We start from the raw sequence: 23,599 nt of genomic DNA on the forward strand, positions 1-23,599 counted from the left end.
TTGTTGTTTTTTAAAGATTTTATTTATTTATTTGTCAGAGAGAGAGAGAGAGCAAGCACAGGCAGACAGAATGGCAGGCAGAGGCAGAGGGAGAAGCAGGCTCCCTGATGAGCAAGGAGCCCGATGTGGGACTCGATCCCAGGACGCTGGGATCATGACCTGAGCTGAAGGCAAATGCTTAACCAACTGAGCCACCCAGGCGTCCCGACCCTTTGTTGTTTTTTTAAAGAGGAAGAGAGACAATCTTAAGCAAGCTCCATGCCCAGTACAGAGCCCCACACAGGGCTCGATCTCACAACCCTGAGATCATGACCTGAGCGGAAATCGAGTCAGACGCTTAACTGACTGAACTGCCTGGGTGTTTTTAATTCTTTCCCAGGAGAGCGTGCTTCCTTAGGAAACATCACCAAAAACTCTAGTCTATTGCCTTCCAGTAAAATACACTTAATGAGAAAATACACGGTCTGCAGAGAGCACCGTCAAATAGCTCCAGAGCCCCCGCCTTCCCGGCTGCCCACTGTTGAGCTGCGGGTTCGTTATCAAGATTATATAACAGCTATAACCACAGCGAGGCTGACCCTCAACGATGTCAGCACACCACATATTTCCACCGAAGTTCTACATGTATACAGCCAAAATGTGAAACTAAAGAATGTTGAGTCAAAGGAACCACATCAGTGAATCACTGTCTTAGATGGGAAAATGAAAACATCAATTAAAGGCACAGATTTCAGCTCTGATCTTCCCCCCAGATCTGAAATCTCTTTACTGCAGATTACTTGGGAAGAATGAATCAACAGCAGTGAACTTGGTTATCTTCCTGGAGAAAAGGGAAGAGAAAAATCAATGCCAGGAGCCAATAGAAAGCAATGGGACAAATTCATCCTGTGGTCTACTGGCCTGGTCAACAAAGACGTTGGTACGAACATCTCTTCAGGTCTGTTCCCTTAGAAGCATGGACACAACTTCTAGAAGCATGGACACAAGTCTCTTTATAGACTTTAAAGTCTATAAAACCCCAAAAGCACCCATGGAAACTAAATAAAATAGTATTTGTAAGTCTTACAAATGATAACATGCTTCTCAGATGTTATATCCATTTAAGGAGGCATCTGATTTGCAAAAATCTGTTGTACAGAGTAAAAGAAAAAAAAATGCAGACAAAAATGATGCCCAGTCCAGGGTGTTATGGTCTGCCTCTCCTTCAACAGCCCTGAGCCCTCTGATTTTCAGACCGGTGGATGGGACTCTATCCTGATACCCTAGCCATGATACCATATTGAGGCTGACTGACAATGAATTTCTTCAAAACCATTCAAACTATTGCTATATTACCAACTTGCAAAGCAAAGGCCATTTAAGAAATAAAAACCTGCCTACATGATATTTAACTATGAAGTAATAAGTGACTTTTAGATAAACGTATCAGATCATCCTACTGGATGGTTTCCTTCGAAGATACAAATTGTTTCCTCAAAATACTTGAAGCTTCTCTTTTAGAACTGTTCCCAGCTGATTTCAAGCCACCGAACAGATATCTTAGCACTTTCCCTCATTAAAAAAAAAAAAAAAAAAAAAAAAATCGGGCGCCTGGGTGGCTCAGTCAGTTAAGAGTCTGCCTTCTGCTGAGCTCATGACTCCAGATCCGGGAATCCAGTCCTGCATCGGGCTCCCCGCTTAGTGGAGAGTCTGCTTCTCCCTCTCCCTCTGCCCTTTTCCCCTACTCATACTCGTGTTCTTTCCCTCTCAAATAATCTATAAAAATAAATAAATAAAAATTTTAAAAAATCAAATGTAGCTTTGTCACTACACTTAATTTTTTTACTGTATTTTTTAAAAACTTTTATTCTAGGGGCACCTGGGTGGCTCAGTGGGTTAAAGCCTCTGCCTTCGGCCCAGGTCATGATCCCAGGGTCCTGGGATCGAGCCCCGCGTCGGGCTCTCTGCTCAGCAGGGAGCCTGCTTCCCTTCCTCTCTCTCTGCCTGCCTCTTTGCCTACTTGTGATCTCTGTCTGTCAAATAAATAAATAAAATCTTTAAAAAAAAAAAAAACAAAAAAACTTTTATTCTAAGTAGGCTCCACACCCAACATGGGGCTCGAACTCACAACCAGGACATAAGAGTCACACACACTATGGACTAAGCCAGGTGCCCCTATATTCAGTCATTTTTATCACTAAAATTCCCAGCAGTCAGAAAATCATACCTACCACAAAGGATGAAATTGCACTCCTACAAGAATTCACTAAAGACTCTTAAAATGAACATTTTACAAAAAAATGCTCCAAGAACGTCTTGAGCACTGGGACAAAGCAGCAAAATGGAAAGGAAGAGCAATCCTTCAACTGTATCATTTCCAATGGATTCCTTTAACAATTGCTTTAATAAGTTACGTCTCCATTTCTCTATATATGAGTTAGCTAGAGCCAAGTCAAGATAACGTGAGTTTTTCTTTTTAATTCTATCCTCCCATTTCCTTCCCTCGTTCTTCTCCTAGAACACTGTGCTCTGTACACATGTGTGCCCACGATGTACAAACTTGCACACTTACCATCTGGAGCGTATTTCGAGGAGATCCCTAGAATGACCGCAAGTGCAATAAAAAATGAGAAACTAGTGATAGCAAAGCAAATGAAAGTATTTTTGTGCCTCTTCTGCTTTCGGCTTTCTCTCTGGGCTTGCTGCTCTTCAGTGGAGAAAGCAAAGGTGGCCCGGGCTTCCTGTCTGATAGAGGTCAGTTTGGCTGAGGGTTGGTTCTTTGGAGGAGGAGGGGGCCGCAGGGGCACAACCTTCCCTGGAACGTAGCCAGACGAGCGATGGCTGCTTCCATTCTGAGGTTGCAGGAAAGCAGGGGAGTGTCCCCTGGAATCAGTGGCATGCATGATACACTGTCGCTGCGAAAAGAAAAAAAAAAATTAAGGTCCAGACATGTGAGAGTTGTAATGGCTTTTTTTTTTTTTTTAAGATTTATTTACTTGAGGGGTGCCTGGGTGGCTCAGTGGGTTAAGCCTCTGCCCTCTGCTCATGATCCCAGTGTCCTGGGATTGAGCCCTGCCTCTGGCTCTCTGCTCAGTAGGGAGCCTGCTCCCCGCCCGCCCCCCCCCCACCGCCCGTCTCTCTGCCTACTTGTGATTTCCGTCTGTCAAATAAATAAATAAAATCTTAAAAAAAAAAGATTTATTTATTTGAGAGAGTGTGTGCAAATCGAGCCAGGGAGGGAGAGGGAGAGACTCCTCAAGCAGAGCCTGCTGAGTGCAGAGCCTGAAGGGGGTCTCGATCCCAGGACTCTGAGATCATGACCTGAGCCAAGACCAAGAGTTGGCAGCTCAATGGACCATCACTCCACCAGACACCCCAGTAATGGCTTTATTAAGTGTCTTTTATGATGATCAAATCACATCACATCAAACTCATCACTTCAACCATTGTAAAGTCCACAGTCTAGTGGCCTTTAGTTCCTTCACAGTTTTGCACAACCATCCCTACCAACCATCTCCAGGACATTTCCACCATCCTCAACAGAACTCGGTAGCCATGATGCAAGAATTCCCCTCTCCTCCCTTCCCCCACAGTGCCTAGTAACCACTTCAACGACTCTTCGAAAATACCAGGTCAGCTCACATGCCTGATAGAACCACTAACTGTCCTCTAATGTATGTCACTGCTTCTTGCCCCCGACTGCACATCGGAGTCACCCACTAACATCACCGCCCCGTGCCGTACCCCGAACAACAAAGTCAGGACCCAAGCACCCCCATCTTTTTCATGCCCCCAAAGGGATCTGAATGAGCGCCTTGGTTGACAGCCGCTCTCCTAAGGTGACCGCTCTCAGTGCTCATCGTGCCTGCGAGTCCCCAGCGCTATTTGATAAAAATGTCGACTCCTGGGCTCTCCACCCCAGGGACTGCGGCTCAGCTGGTACCAGGAGGGCCGTGGATTTTATTTCTTAAACACAAACCTGGTGAGACACGGAAGCAAGAGGTCAAATTTCTTGAGTACCAGGACTCTAAGCTCTTCACACTGAAGTTAAAGTCCATGCATGCTAGGAAGACCACACGTTGGCCCCAACAGGTTCCCACAGACAAGCCTTCCCGTTTGGGTGTTCGATGTCCCCATTGGGTTTATCTTTCGGTGAAGCAAGTTAAGCAATTCTACCTGCGTTATCCCTTAGCCACAGACTAGGAATTCATTTAGTCAGGACACCTAAAGTCTACATTCTCTGGTTACAAAAAGAGGTAACAGGACCAAAATGTGCTAAGGCCACGTCACCAAACCAAGACTTGACACCTAACCTAACGGCGGTTTCAGCCTCTCTCGGGAATGTAACCTTCGACCAGTCTGGAATTACCTGGTCGGCCCTAGTAAGATCATCAGCCTGACAGACCCTGCCTTTCCCCAAAGGAAGGTGACTGTGCCTGAAACAACCCACTCTTTGCTAGAAACTTCTTTTTCTGCCACCTCTGCCTTCCATTGTTGACAGCTCTTCGGAGCCCCTTTCTATCTGCTAACACGAGATGCTGCTTGATTCCCGAATCATTAAGTAAAGCCAATTAGGTCTTCCAGCTCACGCAACTGAATACTATTTTTAACAATTTCTTTGAATCCTCACATTTTGTTTAAAAAAACAGGCATTCAGGGGCCTCTGGGTGGCTCAGTCGGTTAGGTCATCTGCCTTCGGCTTGGGTCATGGTCTCGGGGCCCTAGGATTGAGTCCCACATTGGGCTCCCTGCTCTGCAGGAACCTGCTTCTCTCTCTCCCTCTGCCTGCTGCTCCCCCTGCTTGTGCTCTCCTGCTCTCTGTCAAATGAATAAAATTCTTAAATATATATATAAAATAGGCTTTCAAATATTATGGTTAGAATAATTTTTTTTTTAAATCTAACCCACAGTCCTTACTGCCAGGCACTGTTCTAAACCTCTCACATATATTACTCATCTAACACCTTTAACACGACAAATCTCAGTAGCTCCCATGGTCCCCATCATACACATGAGAAAAGCAGAGGCCTAGAATTGTTCATTAGCTGGTATAGGAGAAAGCCAGGACTCAAACCCAGGGTGCTAAGAGTTCAGGCTCTTAACCTTATACTAATGTGTCTTTCAAAACAACCGAGAGGCAATAATGTCAAAGAAATCAGCTTTCTGATTTGCAAGGGTGTAGCTAGAATGAGCTGAGTCTGAAAGAGCATATTAATATTTTCAAGGGGCGCCTGGGTGGCTCAGTGGGTTAAAGCCTCTGCCTTCGGCTTAGGTCATGATCTCAGGGTCCTGGGATCGAGCCCTGCATCGGGCTCTCTGCTCGGCGGGGAGCCTGCTTCCTCCTCTCTCTCTGCCTGCCTCTCTGCCTACTTGTGATCTCTGTCTGTCAAATAAATAAAATCTTTAAAAAAAAAGAATTCTTCATGCAGGTGGCTCAGTGGGTTAAAGCTTCTGCCTTCGGCTCAGGTCATGATCCCAGGGTCCTGGGATCGAGGCCCGCATCGGGCTCTCTGCTCAGCGGGGAGCCTGCTTCCCTTCCTCTCTCTGCCTGCCTCTCTACCTACTTGCGGTCTCTGTCTGTCAAATAAATAAATAAAATCTTTAAAAAAAAAAAAAAGTATAAAAAAAAAAGAATTCTTCAGGCAGAAGTTCACTACCAATGAGTCTAAGAGAAGCTGACACACACATAAAACAAGGTCAGTCCTTTTTATTCTTTAGGGTAAGCACTTGGAAGTTTCTGAATGAAAGAGTAAGTTTTGAATGCAACGCTATTCTGTTACTTTGCAAAGTCAAAGAAAGAATGCAAGGAAGCAAGAAATGCTACGCTTCTATCATGTCGTTCTTGCAAGGACCGTGGATAAACGTGTTCCGTGGCTTTGGAAACACGATGTTCAATCTATTCCATTACTTCCCTTCATTCGTAACTAGAGCATCTCAAAGTCACCTGATTTCATTCAGTACCTTGTAATTAATCCTCTCATCTTCTGCCAAAACAATGAATAAGATCCCAGTCACAAGGGTACCCCCAAATTGCTCTAAACTACAGCAAATCCATGAAACACAAAATGTGGTCATTAGAAAAGCCATCAATAAGCCTTCCCAGGACCCAAACGACCTGGAAATTAATGGGGACAGAAAGGGAATCTAATCAGGAATTGATGTCGATTTTACACGGGGCAAAGAACATTCTCAGAGTCAGTGTGTCTGTCAAAACACTTGGTGAGTGGAGTCTGATTTCTGAACAGAAGTAATTATTTAGATGAAGCTTAAGCTTCGTGACAAAGGGAAGAGAACACGACTCAAGGTGCCATTGAAGAAACTGCCGCATGTGCCAAACAGCAGAACGAAATCATGGAGACATCCTCCTGGAACAAATGAGAGAGTATAACAAAGACCCCTTTATGATCCCCTATTAACAAAGAAAGGACTAAACTAGATACTCTTGAGTGCCAGGCTCACCAGGGTGGGAGGGGAATCATGACGATAATCTGCTCTGAAAGGGAGTGGGAAGCTTTTGTTCGAGGCTGCAATCATCTGATACTTCATTGTTTCGGGGTGAGAAAGGTTGTTATTACTTACCAGGCTGGAGGGCCCTTTTGTGGGAGATGATGTGTCTCCAGATGTACCCACAATATAATCACAGGCAGTAAGAGGCTAAATGAAGCCACCAACCCACTGGGAGTAATTTGTGTCTTCACATTCACAAAACGATATCCTAACATGGAAAACTCAAGACAGTGTTGGCCATAAATTAAATTGATCAATAAATGAAAAATATTTGTGGCTGTGTTCTCCCCATAACTCTTTTGTAAACCTCAGTATATATATTTTTAAAATTTTTATCATTTTTTAAGTAAACTCTGCACCCAACATGGGGCTTGAATTCCTGACCACCCCCTCCCCGAGATCAAGAGTTGCTAGCTCTACCAACTGAGCCAGCCAAAACTAAATATATTTATGTTCATATATTTTGAGCCCATAAGCTTCACTCTACTGGAAAACATGTAAATGCATAAGCAACAAATACAATCATTCTTCTCCTAAGAAGTAAACACACTGTTGAGACCATCTTAAAATTACAACCAGGGACATCTGGTTGGCTCAGTCATTAGAACATGCAACGCCTGACCTTGGGGTCATGAGTTCAAGCCCCATATTGGGGGTAGAGATTACGTAAATAAATAAATAAGTAAGTAAACATTTAAAACATTACAACTAAAAAAAATCACTTTATGCAAATTTCTCTTTCCATTTATCATGATTTTTTTTTTAAAGATTTTATTTATTTATTTGACAGAGAGAGAGAGATCACAAGTAGGCAGAGAGGCAGGCAGAGAGAGGAGGAAGCAGGCTCACCGCCGAGCAGAGAGCCCGATGCGGGGCTCAATCCCACGACCCTGAGATCATGACCTGAGCCGAAGGCAGAGGCCCAACCCACTGAGCCACCCAGGCGCCCCAACCATTTATCATGATTTTTAAAGATACAAGATACAAATACACTGCTTTAGAATTTCACTTGACATTTACAAGTTTACTTTAGAAGTAGTACTATGAATCAATTACCTAAAAATATAATGATTGCTAGTTAAAGATTTAAGTTATTTGTGGGAAGAATTGACATTTAATCGCTCATTCAGTCAGCAACTGTGAGCTCTCGAGGTCACTAAAGAATTGTGGTAAGCACTATGGGGGATAGACAAAAGATGTGCAGCATCCCTAAAAAATAAAATTCCTAGGTTCAATTCTTCTTTTCCTCAATTCAATTTTAATCACTTCCTTGAAGACAGAGTGGCATTAACCAAGGCAGTTGACCCTTGAACGGGGGAGCGGTTAGGGGCACTGATCCCCGCCTCCCTCAACAAGCAATCATAAATCCATGTATAACTTTTGACTCTCCAAAAACTTAACTATTAACAGCTTATTGTTGGCCAGAAGCCTTATGGAGGACATAAACGTTGATTACCGCACATTCTGTATGTCATATGTACCATATACTGTATTCTTACAATAAAGGAAGCTAAAGAACAGAAAATGCTATTTAAAAAACCACAGGAAGAGAAAATTCATGTACAACGCTGGATTAGTGTGAGTTTGGGGTTCCAAGAACAAAGAGGCACTTAACAGAAGAAGGCATGAAGAGTTCCCTCCAGCTTTGAAGACTTTGAGGGGAGTCTGAGCCGTCATTTTAAACTTTTTATGACAGACCAGTGTTTTTACTTAATACACTAATAATTTGTTCATACTACATGTCATTTTTAAGAGGGCCATCTTCCTAGTGTAAAGAACACAGTACTCTACGGAAGGAACATGTTAGCATTTTATGATGTATTTGAAGAGCTAGTACAGACTGAGTTAAATCCCTAAACACAGACAGAGAATTCAAAATGGGGGGGGGGGGGGGGGACAACTCATTCGCTTTGAGTTTGGAAATGTACTCCATGAAGATTTCAAAGCATAACTTCTGGCATTCCAAAGAATTACCTCATATTTCTTTATCGGATGGTAAAAAGTGGCAGCCCGAAAGGCTTAGTAATAATTAATTAACTAAAAAGTAAAATCATTAAGTAAATAAATAAATAAATAAATATCACTTGTCATATTTCATGCTATCATATACATAAATAAATACCATGCCATTAAAGATCTTCACAGGGAATTTAGGCAAAGATTTAAAGGACGTAATACAGGAAACGACTAAGAATATGAAACCACATCAACTTGAAAGATACCAATGCAAATGCTGAAAAAGGGTAAACATTCGGGGCGCCTGGGTGGCTCAGTGGGTTAAGGCCTCTGCCTTCGGCTCGGGTCGTGATCCCAGGGTCCTGGGATCGAGCCCCACATCGGGCTCTCTGCTCAGCGGGAAGCCTGCTTCCTCCTCTCTCTGCCTGCCTCGCTGCCTACCTGTGATCTCTGTCAAATAAATAAATAAAATCTTTAAAAAAAAAAAAGGGTAAAGATTCAAAACCTACTACTTTTGTCAAAAAAAAAAAACCTCACAAAAGAACACTTTAAAACTTGCTATTATTTTAAATAAGATTCTTCTGTTGGATAAAAAAGAGCGTAGCGCCTCAAACAGCAACTCAAGGTGGGAGGGGTCTGTGCTTGTGTCAAGAGCACTCAATTACAAGAAGTAATCACAGAAAATAATTTCTTTTCCTTAGAAATTTCAATAACGATAAAGGAGCTCAGGTTGGCGAGAGTTTCTTGGGCCTATAAAAGAGAGCATGATTTTAAGAAAACAGATATAGGGGCGCCTGGGTGGCTCAGTGGGTTAAAGCCTCTGCCTTCGGCTCAGATCATGATCTCAGGGTCCTGGGATCGAGGCCCGCATCGGGAATCTCTGCTCAGCAGGGAGCCTGCTTCCTCCTCTCTCTGTGCCTGCCTCTCTGCCTACTTGTGATCTCTGTCAAATAAATAAATAAAATCTTTAAAGAAAGAGTGGAGAACAATTTAAAAAAGTAAAAAGAAAGAAAACAGATATATTCTCATTTAAAGTCATCAAACACCACGCTATGCTCTCCATGAGGCCCTGTCATCTCAGCATTCTACAGGTTCCCTGGCTGTTCTTCCCTGTACTCTGCCTAGAGCTCTTGTTGGGGGGCTCCTGTCCTGGCTGGCTCAGTTCGTAGAGCCTGTAACTCTTGACTTAAAGTTCAAGCCCCACGTTGAGTATAGAGATTACTAACAACAACAACAACAAATTTAAATAAAACTCTAGTTGATCATCTTGCTTTCTGCCTCGTGTTTGTTAACCTGTGGACTTGTCTACCTGTCCCCTGTGGCTGACTTAAGTTTCTTGAGAACAGGCACTAGTCTCACTTATCTTAGTATTCGCACCTTCCACACAGTAGGTCCTCACCAGGTGCTTGCTGAACTTAGATCACACTCTACCTCTACAGTCCACACACACACACGCGCGCGCACACACACAGACACGAATGTCCCCCTCAATCTTTCCTCAACAGACTTGAGGTTCTGGGAAATTTTGTCTCATCGATCTGGATCTGTGGCCTTGATTTGGGAAAAACTGAGAACATCTACTACTTCAAGCAAGAAAACCAAAGCATTAATTTTTACAAAATGCAACCCTAGTGCGCAGTCTAGCTGGTGACTAAAGGTATTATTACCAACTGCAAATAGGAATTCTAAAGATAAAGAGTGGCAAACTAGACAAGCTCAGCCTTTCACAATATTTTGTAATCCTGGTAGCACAACAGTATATAAATGCAGCAGGCACATAGGAAAAAGGAAAGTGCTCCATTCCACTTTACACTGTTAGGCTGAAAGCCAGAAAGTACTGTGAGCTGGGTCCCGGGGCTGGCTCAGCCAGTAGAGCATTTGACTCTTGATCAGCAGGTTGTGAGTTCGAGCCCCACAGTGGGCGCAGAGCTTACTTTGAAAACAGTCCTGTGATCAAAGGGAAAGTCTTCTCAATACAGACACAGCAATATTTCAAAGCCAGCAAGTGCTCTTTAAAAGGGCTGAGTTTTCGCATCTTTCTACTGCCACAAACCACCTACTATCCCCACTTATTTATTCACACCGTGGTTGAGGACACTTGCCCTGGAAGCCGTATATTCAGACCCCCAAAATCACTCAGCATCTCCAACGCAGTGCAGAGGGGATCTCATACGTCATGCGTATCAACCCCATCATATGGAACACCTAATGAAAACGCTCTACGTTTGACTCATTTAAGGTCTTTGAAATCCTACCTACACTTGTTATGAGAACTTAGTTTTAAATGGAAAATTCAGGCTGTAGTTAGAGGAGCAGTCAAGAAGCTGAACTGATCTCAGGCTGACTCTTCTTTGATCAAGCACATAATTTTTGAAACGTCAGTTCTGCCAAGTTACAGTCGAGTTTGGGAACAAATGGCCAAAATCTGGCTGAGGAAACTTCCTTTCATTAAGATCTTGATAGGTCATAAACGTAGTGATCCGAAGGGGCACGTGCACCCAAATATTTACAGCAGCAGCATCCACAACAGCCAAACTATGGAAAGACCTAGACGTCCATCCACAGATGAATGGATAAAAAAGAGGTGGGATATATACACAATGGAATACTATGCAGCCATCAAAAGGAATCAAATCTTGCCATTTGCAGCAACGTGGATGGAACTAGAGGGTATTAAGCTGAGCGAAATAAGTCCATCAGAGAAAGACAATCATCATATGATCTCCCTGACATGAGGAAGTTGAGTGGCAACATGGGGGGCTTGGGGGGGTAGGAAAAGAATAAATGAAACAAGATGGGATCGGGAGGGAGACAAACCAAAAGAGACTCAATCTCACAAAACAAACCGAGGGTTGCCAGGGGGGAGGGGGGGGGGGAGAGGGTGGGGGGGTTATGGACATTGGGGAGGGTATGTGCTATGGTGAATGTTGTGAAGTGTGTAAGCCTGATGATTCACAGACCTATACCCCTGGGGCTAATAATACATTATATGTTAATTTTTTTAAAAAAAGATTTGGTAGGTCTTTATCACACACGCACTGGTATGCTCTTGGTCACAACAAAAAGTTAACACATGCCAGGGGCGCCTGGGTGGCTCAGTGGGTTAAGCCTCTGCCTTCGGCTCAGGTCATGATCCCAGGGTCCTGGGATCGCGCCCTGCATCGGGCTCTCTGCTCAGCAGGGAGCCTGCTTCCTCTCCTCTCTCTGCCTACCTCTCTGCCTACTTGTGATCTCTGTCAAGTAAATAAATAAAATCTTAAAAAAAAAAAAAAAAGTTAACACATGCCAGGAAAAAGAGGTGTTCATGAATTACCTTGAAAACAAATGATAGATATTTATAATTATTAGTAATTATAACCTAATTAAAATTTTAACCAGCTCTTAATGGCCTTGAACCTACCAATTAATGTTTCCAACTTCCAATCTCCCATTTTTTAGGTGAAAGACAACATCAAGGAATCAGGTTTAGGGTGTTGGGGGAGGTCAGTAGGGTGTTTCTTTCATTTTGTTGTAGATTCAGACTCTGTCTATAGTTGATAAACAGTGACCTCAACGCATTAATCATATAAAGCTGTTCTGTAAAAAATAAGCTTAGCAAAACTGACTTTTAGGCCCTTTAGTTTCTCAAAATGTGAAATAAATACTTAAGTGTGAGCCATACTTTCATGAAAATTATATATTTAAATACATATTATAAAGATTTTTCAAAAACAATGGTTGAAAAGTTTCTGGGGGACATCCTTCTATACAAAGCTTAGAGGAATATATTTGGATGCATATCCTATTCCCAGAGCATACAGGATAAAATACATTTTTTTTTAAAGATTTTATTTATTTGACAGACAGAGATCACAAGTAGTCAGAGAGACGGGTGGGTGGGGGGAGCGGGCTCCTTGCTGAGCAGAGAGCCCAACGTGGGGTTCGATCTCAGGACCCTGAGATCACGACCTGAGCTGAAGGCAGAGGCTTTACCCACTGAGCCACACAGGTACCCCTAAAATACATTTCAACATAAATGCTAGGTCTGTACTTAGAGCTATTTGGGAGAAAACAGACAGATGGTGGAGGAAAGTTAAGTTCAGTTTCACTCAGAGATCAGCTTGGTTTGTGCAAGCATACACCCAAAAACTCCAACACCCTGAGACCTCCAAACACAACAGCGCTCTCAGAGGAGACATATTCTCCACCATGACCTTGCACAGTCAGGCCTCTGTCTTTTCTTTCAACTCTCCAAACCAAGATGAGTCACTCTCACCTGCAATTGCCTGTCATGTTCCCAAGAAATAAGACACTTGGCATGGTTAGTTTATGTACTTCACTCTGGTTTACTTTTACTAAGCTGATCATGCCCAGGGCAATATTCAGAGGCAGAGGGGAAACACCAATCCTCCATTAAAAACCTCTCCCTAGGGGCGCCTGGGTGGCTCAGTGGGTTAAGCTGCTGCCTTCGGCTCGGGTCATGATCTCGGGGTCCTGGGATCGAGCCCCGCATCGGGCTCTCTCCTCGGCGGGGAGCCTGCTTCCTCCTCTCTCTCTGCCTGCCTCTCTGCCTGCTTGTGATCTCTCTCTGTCAAATAAATAAATTAAAAAAAATCTTTAAAAAAAAAAAAAAAAACCTCTCCCTAGGGGCACCTGGGTGGCTCAGTTGGTTAAGCATCTGCCTTCGACTCAGGTCATGATCCTGCAGCCCTGGGCTCCAGTCCTGCAAGGGGGGTGGGGGGGGGTCCGGGCTCAGCAGGGAGTCTGCGTCTCCCTGTGACCCTCCCCACTGCTTGTGCGCAGCTCTCTCTGTCTCTCAAATGAAAACAAAAACAAAAACTTCTCCCTATGCAGGGAAAGGATAAGGGGCTGAGAAATCTTCATTTTTATTCTCCTACCTTCTTTTTCCACCTGGTCAATTTAGACACATATGATGCATGATACTCCCCAAAGCTGAGCTACTATTATGTAAGTACCCCCAGACTTCTAGCCCAGCACCGGGCATCACTGTTCACATCACCCCCTCCCTCAAGAGGAAACCACACTCCCAGTACATAACTAACTCCGTTAAAATATAATACAGAGAAATGACAAGGGATTTTTCAAACCTATAATCTCCTAAAAAGACTAAATTGACTAAAAATTATTTTGTGTCACTAAGCATTTGAGTCAGAATAAGTATTATTGAAAGCCAGAAGACATTTGTTTTTTCCTGCTTAGAAATTTGCTTTTTGTTAAGCTCTACAGTTAAGCTCGTTGCCAGAAAGCCATAGTTTGGAAATAACAAATCCCTGGAAAACAAAAATTAACTAAAAATACTGAGAGTCAGATTATGTTGAAAACAACAAAGCAACAAATGACAGGTTTATGGGTCTGCCGTGAAGGAATTCAGATTAGCAAATCGCCTACAATTTCACTAAAGTGGATATATTCCTGAAAATTATGTTGGAATCTCCTGTTAAATATGGATCCCTCGGAACAAAGAGTCTTTATTTATTTATAATATCTAATGCCCAAAGCAAACCAAGTGAACTCTTTCCCATCTTAAAGTTATATAGGCAACCTTTGAGAAATATTTTTGGTTCGTCCTTATAGTCCTCTCATGTAAGCAAGGCACCGGAGGCAGATGTCTGACTTTCCCCGACACCAAGGATACTCATTAATCCTGTCTTTTTCAAATCTGTTAAGCATCTCCATGAAAAGCAGTGCTTGACCCCAAAGCCAAGATGGCTGACAGAGCAAAGGCTAAAGAACATTACCATGGGCAACAAAAGAGAAGCAAAAGAAAAAAGGAAACAGACCCACAGACCAACGGGGGGAGAGAAAGGCTGACAATGAAGAATGTCTGACATTCCTTACCCGGTCGAAATTAAATTTAAAAAAGCCAAGGAGGTAGGCCCCTGGGGCGGGGGAGGAAAGAACTACTGGATAAACCCAACGGAAGGCAGAACAACCTCCAACTTGGGAGCCCTGGAGAAAGGAGAGGCTGCATCATTTTACCTACCAGTCCCCTGCTCTTCCCTCCTATTTCCTTTTCCTGGGTATTACTCCTCAGGTTCCTTTTTCTCCTTAATTCTTTCCACTAAAAAGCTGCCCTCTCTTCTCCCCTCCTTCCCAACGCTGCTTCCACCACCCCCCTTCGCCCTTGTTCCCCCACAGCTTGGGCGGACACAGGCTCCCAACCTGCTGACAGTGACGGATGGCCACTGCAGAGGCACACAATGGCAGGCCCAGGCGTGTCATCAGCCTTGCAGCTGGCCTTCGAAAGAAAGAACCAGAGCCAACGTCTGACCTGGGGGAGGCTGATTTAATGAAGGTTACAGCCGCCTGCGGGCTGCATTCTCCGCTGAGCGCCAGGGACAAAGCCCAAAAATACTTCTCAAGAAGAAAGAGCCAACAGTTATGTTGGTTAAAATGTCGAAAAGTAGGAAAAAAGAAAAGGCGACAGAGATTTTGTTTGATAAAGAAGCAGAGATGCACCAAGAGTCCACGATCTCGAGATAGAGACATCAAAATGCAAGGACAGTAGAAAGCGGGTGACGAGGACGGATGTTCGGGCATAACTTTCAAGCTAGGGAAATACTCCAGATGAATAATGAGATGCCCAGATTGAAGAGATCTGGGGCCACGCAATCCAGCATCAGGGCAGAGTTTCTATTAATGGCAGGGCCGGGACTGCAGTCCAAATGCACTGTTTCTTTTACCTACAGCGCATAACCTATTTTTAATACAGTGTTCACCCCCGAGAGTAAAGGCTTGCACAAAAGGGAACGCATTTAGGCTTGAACATCTCTTATGGGACAAGGACTCTGCTAGATGATGGGGACCCAATGGTGCACAATCTCTACCTTCAAGGAGCTCGGAGCTCAGTGCTGGGGAGAAGGGGAGGGGTGAGGAGAGGACCCAAGGAAACAAGTACAATGAATGTCCAGGCAAAGACACTGGGCTGGTGGGCTGAAGAGGTGATCGCCTGAGTTTATTAGAGCTCTACAAATGCAACAGAGTTCATTTTTAAAAGCCCTAGCAAACTGACTTACCCAAATGCATGCCACCAGACCACTACTAATAGCTTCCTTTGCAAGTATAAACCAAAATCTCCCACGGAACTCAGCCACTAACATGACAACATGCTGTCCAGCGATGACCAATATGGGAGAAACAACAGAAGTCTCTTGTATTTTCTGGAAGGCTGCAGATGTGTCCCTGGTCAAAATAAAAACAGTTGCAGTGCCTGATCTCCTGGGGCGTCTGAAAGCTAGGCTTAGGGAAGGGACCCTATTACACCTCCTTCAGCCTCCAAGTTCATCACAAGTCAACAGTGCCTGAGAGTCAGCAGGGAGGACCAACGAATCAGCAAGAACTCAGCACTGGATGGTGCTTAGACCTCACAGAGCTGAGCAGGTACAGATTCCAGCCAGCGGCAGTGGGACAGGTAAACACGGGCTGTGTGATGACCTCAAGGGCCTGAAGCACAAACAGGGAACAAGAAGAAATACTTGAAGGTTAGCGCCAAGCTCAGACCACATGGTAACCCACACGGTAACCAGGGGTAGGGGTGGAGGAGGTGGGGGGTTATCCAGGAGCTGACCATACACACTGAGGCGCGACCATATGGAGAGGACAGGCACAAGCACTTGGGAAAGCAGCTATTAACATTCATCAAAAGACATCATTAACCGTGCTGAAAAGACGATTCATCTCCCATCTGGCCTTTTCCACTCTATCTCCATACCCAGCCCACTTGCTACCAAACTGCTAGCTTCTCCGTATTTCCAGCACCTCGCTTCTATCTGAGCATGTCCCAGGGTGATTGGCGAGGGGCTGTCATCAACTACCCCTTGCACAATTAAAGCCACATCTTTCGCATTAAGCAAAGAGAATTTTCGAGATCCTCATCCGAAGTGGATTTTATAGAGGTGGCATTGGTCCTAGTAAAAACCCAATCTGTTTTTTTTAACAATAAAAAAAGACGACTAATTTTTCTCATTCCTTTCTGAAACAGGAATCAGGCGAATGTCCTTGTGCTCAACTTAATCTTTCCGCTCCCTAAAATGCTAACAATTAATTTTCCAACCTCATTGTATGCAAAAAAACAAACAAACAAAAAAAAAAAACCCAACCTATTCATTCTTCAGGGAAGTGAGTCACCATCCGTGAGGACCATGGTGAGAACAGGAGATGGGTGGTATCCAAGTAGGAGGCAATAATTAGGTAGGAGCCCCCAAATCAGTAACAATTTCACTTTGGAGAGCATTCGACATTAGATACCACCCAAGACATCTGGCTTGTGGTGGATACTCATATGTTGTAAGATACTTATCTCAAACTCAGAGTCAATGAGAACCATTCAGTGGCTCAACCTGCATAGTCTGAAACCGCAATCCTTTCAGACAACAATGTTGCAATCACACTCCCATGTGGTCTTAACACCATTTTAAAAATTATATGAAAGCTAAGTCTCATATGAGCCTTCTCAGGCAAACTTTTCAAAATATAAAGTCTCCAAATGCTGTCAATTTTTTACTTATTGTCCAAACTAAGATGAAACCCTGATAACGTAAGTATCAAAGGTTGAGCACGTGTGACCACATAACGAAAATGAATGTCACATTACAACTCTGGCCACAAGGTTAGACTACTAATTACAATTTCAAGGCAGATTTGCCTAATCGATCAAAGGATGGATTCGATGGGAGATAGCAATTCTGTAAGTCATAGACAGAGTCCCGGTCTATGCCATTTTTTTTTAAAGAGGCATTTTTTAATAAAGACCCTATGTTTCATTCATCTTGGTACTGCTCACAGCCCAGAGCCTTGCACATCTTAGGAATGCAATAAAATATTTGCTGAACATAGTTCCTGACAACCAACATTAATGGCTTCCCAAAGCAAGTACAGGGAAAACAAAAGACCATGCCAACATATTTCTAATACACTTACATCCTATGAATCACAACACAAATCTGAATAATGTTTCCAGGAACTTGCTTTTCAAAAAAAAAATGTGCACGTCTATAATATTTTACATTCGTGTGCTATTTATGAAAAATGCAAGTAAAGCTAACATTATTTTTACGCTTAGTTCCCTATTTGCCAGAAATTTCTTACAAGAAGTATCACCCCACTGTGTGCATCTTATCATGGAGAAATCCTACCAAATGAAAAAAGGTAGAGTGTATGCTTTAAACTTGGGTGCAAGGGGTTTCTAAGCCCAAATGCAAATTATTTCCCCATTAAAACACTAAAATAACTAAATTGCTAACAAAACCAAACAGGTACAAATTAGAGTATATTAGTGGGGGGAAAAATGCTGACTGGAAATGAGGACAAAGGGGTTCTTGTCCCTGCTCAGCCATTAATTTACTATATGACCTTACCTAATTAGTTAGCCTCTCTGGGTCTCAACTTCCTCATTTTAATATTGTTTAAAGCCCTTTCAAACTACATGCTAAGATTCAACATGTCCTAAAAACTGACTGATGGGCATACTGCCCCCCCGCCTCCCCAAATCACATTGAACATGATAGTTTTAAATATGTGACTAAGATTTCTATCAAAGGCAACTTATTAAAATGTGAGATGAGCTTAAGACCATTTCACATGGAAAATAAGGCAACTAGATTAAAACAAACAGTACTTCTAGATTCAAGTTTCACCCAGACAGCAACTGTTCTTACTGGGGGAACAGCCCTTTCTTTCATAGCATCGTTGAAAATTCCACCTCTTTACAAATGGAGGAAACGCGGGGCGCCTGGGTGGCTCAGTGGGTTAGAGCCTCTGCCTTCGCTCAGGCTCAGGTCACGATCCCGGGGTCCTGGGATCGAGCCCCACATTGGGCTCTCTGCTCAGCGGGGAGCCTGCTTCCCTTCCTCTCTCTCTGCCTGCCTCTCTGACTACTTCTGATCTCTGTCAAATAAATAAATAAAATCTTGGGGAAAAAAATGGAGAAAACGAGTCAGGGTCACCGTCAGGGTCTCAAAAATGCAGATGCATGGCTTTTCCTTCCTTTTCCCTTTTTCACATTCACCTTGTTAGGGGAGAGGAAAGCTGAAGGGCTAGCTTGGCTTGGGACATGGGGAAGAATGTAGCAGTTACAGTAGAGACCAAGACAAGCCCCTCTCAACTGAGGCACCGTACGAGCCAGCCCATCCTTGTAATTACTGCTCACAACCCAAACGCAATGAAAAGATTTCCTGTGGCTGAGATGGGAAGATGCCTGGACACGCTGAGGAATGCTCTTCGACAATAACCATCATAACCATCTGAAAAACTGCACTCAAGCTGAGATTCAGAACACTCCAGAAAGCGTCAACAAAACAGAAATTGGTCACTGAGATCGTTTAGACTCAGTTTAGACCGTTATGATCTGAAGCTAAAAAGCTCTAAAAAGAACATGTTTTCAAAGTACCTTCTGATATCCAACAGCGTTAGCCTGTATGGTCCTTTATTACATACACAGCAAATTAAATCAAACTTAATCCTCAAAGAATTGGATAAAGTATTCCTTTTTTTTTTATTTTTTTTAAGATTTTATTTTTTATTTATTTTTATGCAGGGCTCAATCCCAGGACCCTGGGACCATGACCTGAGCTGAAGGCAGAGGCTTTAACCCACTGAGCCACCCAGGCGCCCCTAGAATCTGATAAAGTATTCTTTTTCTTTTTTTTTTTAAAGATTTTATTTATTTATTTGACAGAGAGATCACAAGCAGGCAGAGAGGCAGGCAGAGAGAGGAGGAAGCAGGCTCCCCGCTGAGCAGAGAGCCCGATGCGGGGCTCGATCCCAGGACTCTGAGACCATGACCTGAGCCGAAGGCAGCGGCTTAACCCACTGAGCCACCCAGGCGCCCCCTGATAAAGTATTCTTAAACGAATTTTACAGGTGAACCAACAACATGGGAAGAAGTGGGGGAATTGCCCAGCAGCAAATGTCAGAGCCTCATTTTAAACTCAATTCTGACTTCAAATACTCCCAAACTTTATGTTTCAATATGGTACCGCTGACACCAGTGTTCAATCCCTACTATTTTTGTGTGATTTCAAAAATTTTATTTCTCACTAAATAATTGCTTTCTCCCCCACCTGCACTCCCAATCTGGTCCTCCTCTGGATTCTTAAAGCATTCTACGCACAATGCTTCAAACATTCATACACACTTGCTGCGCCTTCTCTAATTGTTCATTTCCTTTTCTCCCAGCCTAGGCTCATTTCCTTTCAACAGCAAGAGACCATCTCCTCTCTCCTTACAGACAGAAGCCACCACACAGATGATCTTGGCTCCCTGTGACTTCCAAGCTTGACCCACTCCATCCAACTCCGTCTCCCTACAGACAAGAACACGGTGTGGGCATTCAGGCTGCTTCCCAAGTGCCCGACACACAACAGGTGAAAAAAAAACTGTTAGTTTAATGCATGGTGGGGAGGGGTGGCTGGATGATCCAAGACTCGTATTTTATAGAATTTTACAAAGTACACCTTTACATCCAGTATCCCATGGGAGTCTAAAACTGTACTTAATAATAATCTTTTCACTGATCTCCTTCTGCACTGTGGCTCATCGTATCATTCTCAAATTCAGAACCCTGGCCCAGAGGCGCAGAGCTGGTAAGTAGCAGCCTGTCAACTTCGGACATGTCCCACCACTACTTTACTTTCTAGACTGTCTTCCCGCCGTTCCTAAGGTAGCCTGGGAACAGGCAAGATTAGGTTCATTAGAACACGAAGGAGGTGTTGTCCCATTCAGGTTTCCTGTTGTGAAATCGGGAGACTTCCGAAAATCTGCAGATTTCAGGTTAGATCAACAAAGGAGCTTGGACTCAAACAAATTCGCTGGGACCAAGAAAACCTGAAAAAGCACAGGGGAAGAGTGTACTACCTGACCTCCGTGTCCACACATGCCTCAGCTTCGTCCGCAGGCCGTTAAAGCAGAACAGGTAAGCGGGGACTCAAAATTCACTTCTAACCTTACTGTTGTGAGCCAAAGCACACACACATCCAGCAGATCAAACAGCATCAGGTGGAATGAAATGAAAGCCAGAAGCAGACTTCCGGCTCCATCTGCATACACTCAGACCCTGGAGTGCAGGTACAGAAAGTGAAGGGAGTGACTTTCAGGTAAAGGACACAACACCAGAAGGTTCTACCCAGTGTCCACTAAGCACAAGTACTTTGTTCTGCTTTGCCCAGAAATGCAAACCCAAAAGAGCCCTTTGAATAGCTCATCAAAAGCACACAACCAGAGCGTGATGTGATGCCCAGACCAATTTTGAAAACAGCAAGCTTCCTTCAAGGGTCAAACAAAGATTAAGAGCTCCTTTAGGCCCACCAAAGAACCCTAAGGCTAACCACTTGAAACGCATTCCTAACACAGAGCCACTTCCAACAGGTATGTCTGGCTGCCCTGAGGGCTGAGGCCTCCCTCAGCTCAGGTGAAATCTTCCTTCCATCCCAGTGCCTCTAAATTCTCATTTTGTCCCTGTAAGGGCTCCAGAAAGCAAGATCCGCCTACCCTCAGCACACGCAATTATGCAACAAGGCATCACATTGTCACGCTGAAACCAGGAGAGTGGACACAAGCCAGTGAGTGGCTCCCGTGTGGAATGCAAGTTCTTAAAATTATTAAGCACTCCATCCTTAACCCGACTGTTGATGAAAGGAGATGTATATCAAAGTCTGTTTTCCTAACATTAGCCAGAGAATTTAAGTGAGCAGTTTCCGCTCCACAGCGAGGTCTGGTGATAAGCCTCAGCAGAGAGCAACCAGGGACATCGGGACCTTGCTCTGATTGCAAAGGATGTAGCAACTGGCATTAACTACTGAACTCTGGGATCCTCGCAGAGCCGGACCCCCTCCTTTGCCAAGACCTCCCAACTCTGCAGAGTAAAGCTGGGAGTGGGGTCCAGTGCCAAGGCTACCCCAGCTGTAAAGAAAGCTGCGAGCGATTTTAAAGCCCCCCCCCTTACTTTTACTAACACAAAGCGGGGTAAGGGCTGAAGGGTTGGTTCACCAACCCAGTGGAACAGTAAAGAGACAAAGGTCACCCCCAAACGCATCCGCGCGCGCACGGAAGCCGAGACTGTGCAACGCACGTTCCACCAACCTTCCACTGCGGTCGGCTTCCTGTGGGGTTTATCCCCCCACCCCAACCCTCTCCGGAAAGTTTGAGGCTGTTCACACCGACTTTCAAAGGTCCATTGTTTCCTTCCCCGTAAATGCAATGAAAAGAGAGACGGAGAGAAAGAAACCCAAGACGCCGTTCCCCAGACCCTTTCTTACGGAGAGGATTTACTCCGGGGGAGTCCGGTGACTCCGGACCCAGCCAGGAGAGAGACCGGGAACCGCGGAGTGCGGGGGGCGGGGACGGGAGGGGGCTTCGGGGGGCGGGAGGATGTTTTCCGTTTCAGCAGAAATGCCTAAATGCCAGACCGCCGGCAACCGGGAGCTGGGACGGTGCTCCGGGCCGCGGGCGGCGACCTCGCAGTGGCCCCAGCGGGCAGCTGGGGAGGCGGGGCGGGGGGAACCCCTCCGCAGCTTACCTTCCCCTCCCCCACTTAGCGTCGGCTACTTCAGGTGCCTACACCGCGGTCCAAAGAGACGGAGCCGAGCTCCCAGCGTCCCCGTGTCCGGATCTTCTCTCCATGGCCAGAGAGCCCCTGGAGCCCCGCGCCCGCCGCCGCCGCCTCTGCTTTTATGCAACTGGCAGCCGCAGCCTCTGCCCGGAGGTGCAACGCTCTCCTCCCGGGAATGACGCGCACTTCCCTCCGCCTCCGCCTCCTCCTCCTCCAGCCCCGAGCCTCGGGGGCAGGGGCCTCGGCTCGCTCGCTCCCGGAGCCGCCGCTCGGCTTTCTCCGCTCCTTCCCCTCCGGGAGGAAGAGAGCCTCGGCCCCAGCGGCGCGCGCCCCAGCGTCCCCGCAGCGATGGGAGGCGGTGGCAGCGCGGGGCAGAGCGGGGTCCCGGGAGTCGCGCTTGTCCCTGGTCGGCCGGCGCCGCGGCTCGCGAGGGTCGCGCTCAACCTCCGCCGGCCAGACAAGCAGCCCGGCTCTGCTGGGCCGAGGGCTGCCGATTGGGCGGGCGGGAGGGCGGGCGGACGAGACAGAGGAGGCGGGGGGAGAGGAGGAGCCTGCAGCCGGAGGAGGCGGTGGCCACGCTGGGCTCCTCCCGCCGCCCCGCTCCGCGGGAGCTCTGGACCCCGGCGCTCCGCGCCTCCCGCTGCGGCCACCGAGAACCGCGCCCCCCGCTGCGGCTGCAAACTCCCACCGCGCCGGTCTGAACCTGAGCCGGGGTCCCTAGCACCTCGCGGCCGAGCCTGACAATGAGCCCCCATCAGCCCCGGAGCAGCCTGCTCCCCCTCCGGATCCTGTCCTGGCTGAGCCTGACACTGCGCCCCCCTCACTCCACGGCTGAGCTGGACACTGCACCCCTACCGCCTCCCGGGTGAGCCCGACTGCGCCCCAGCACCCCACCGCTGAGCTGGACACTGCGCCTTCATCGCTCCCGCCTGAGCCAGACTCTGAGCCGCATCATCCCCAAAGGGACTTCCATAATTCCCGAAAATGTTCTGTTTGTCGGGCCAGCGCACCACGGCCGCCCCCACCTGGCCGACCGCGGGCGTTGGGTTCTTAGCCCTTTCCGAAGAATGAGCCTGCTCTCCGACTCGGGACAGCTCCTCCGGCAGCGCAGAGCGGCCCGGGCCCCCGGCTCCCCAGCCAGAATAAATAGAACTACGCTTCCCCACGCCCCCTGCCCGCGTCACTCTGGAGTGGCTGCCGCTTGCAGGAGTGGCGCGGAGCGAGCCCGCCCACCCCAGTGCCTCCGGACCTCTCGACCGACTCCCGCACCCGGGCTGGAGGAGCCCAGCCGCCCCCACCCCGCCCCTTGCCGGAGCTGTTCTCACCGTGATAGAGGCTTGGCTCCCGCCGAGGGCGCGGCCGGGGCTGGATCAGTCAGACCGGCGAGGTCCCCATCTAGTGACAGCCGCAGGACTGCCAAATTCAGGCAGTCGTCATCCTCTGTTTAATTCGGGATTGGAAATTGTCCCGAAAGGGAACTCTTTCAGTAAATACTGTACAGACAGGAGTGTACATTTTTCAGGGCTGCTCTTCCTCCCTCCCCGCCCCCCACACCCTTTTAATAAAACCTTAGTCATGTAACCATGACACACCCAGCAGGCGGGAAAGGGA

At 46.1% G+C, this 23,599-nt stretch overlaps 1 protein-coding gene across 1 annotated transcript in view; it reads right to left on the minus strand.

The window, feature by feature from the left end:
• LOC111153557 (transmembrane protein 2) overlaps positions 1-22,332 on the minus strand; it is an 82,731-nt gene extending 60,399 nt beyond the window's left edge. Inside the window, exons 1-2 of the mRNA XM_022512650.1 lie at positions 21,956-22,332; positions 2,552-2,894 (exon numbers count right to left, since the gene is read on the minus strand). Coding sequence (XP_022368358.1) covers positions 2,552-2,882 — 331 coding nt within the window. The 5' untranslated portion in view covers positions 2,883-2,894; positions 21,956-22,332. The remainder of the gene's footprint in view (positions 1-2,551; positions 2,895-21,955) is intronic.
• Positions 22,333-23,599: the final 1,267 nt, after the last annotated feature.

This window comes from Enhydra lutris, unplaced genomic scaffold (genome assembly GCF_002288905.1).
Source record: "Enhydra lutris kenyoni isolate GAN:26980312 unplaced genomic scaffold, ASM228890v2 scaffoldscaffold33, whole genome shotgun sequence".
Lineage (NCBI taxonomy): Eukaryota > Metazoa > Chordata > Mammalia > Carnivora > Mustelidae > Enhydra > Enhydra lutris.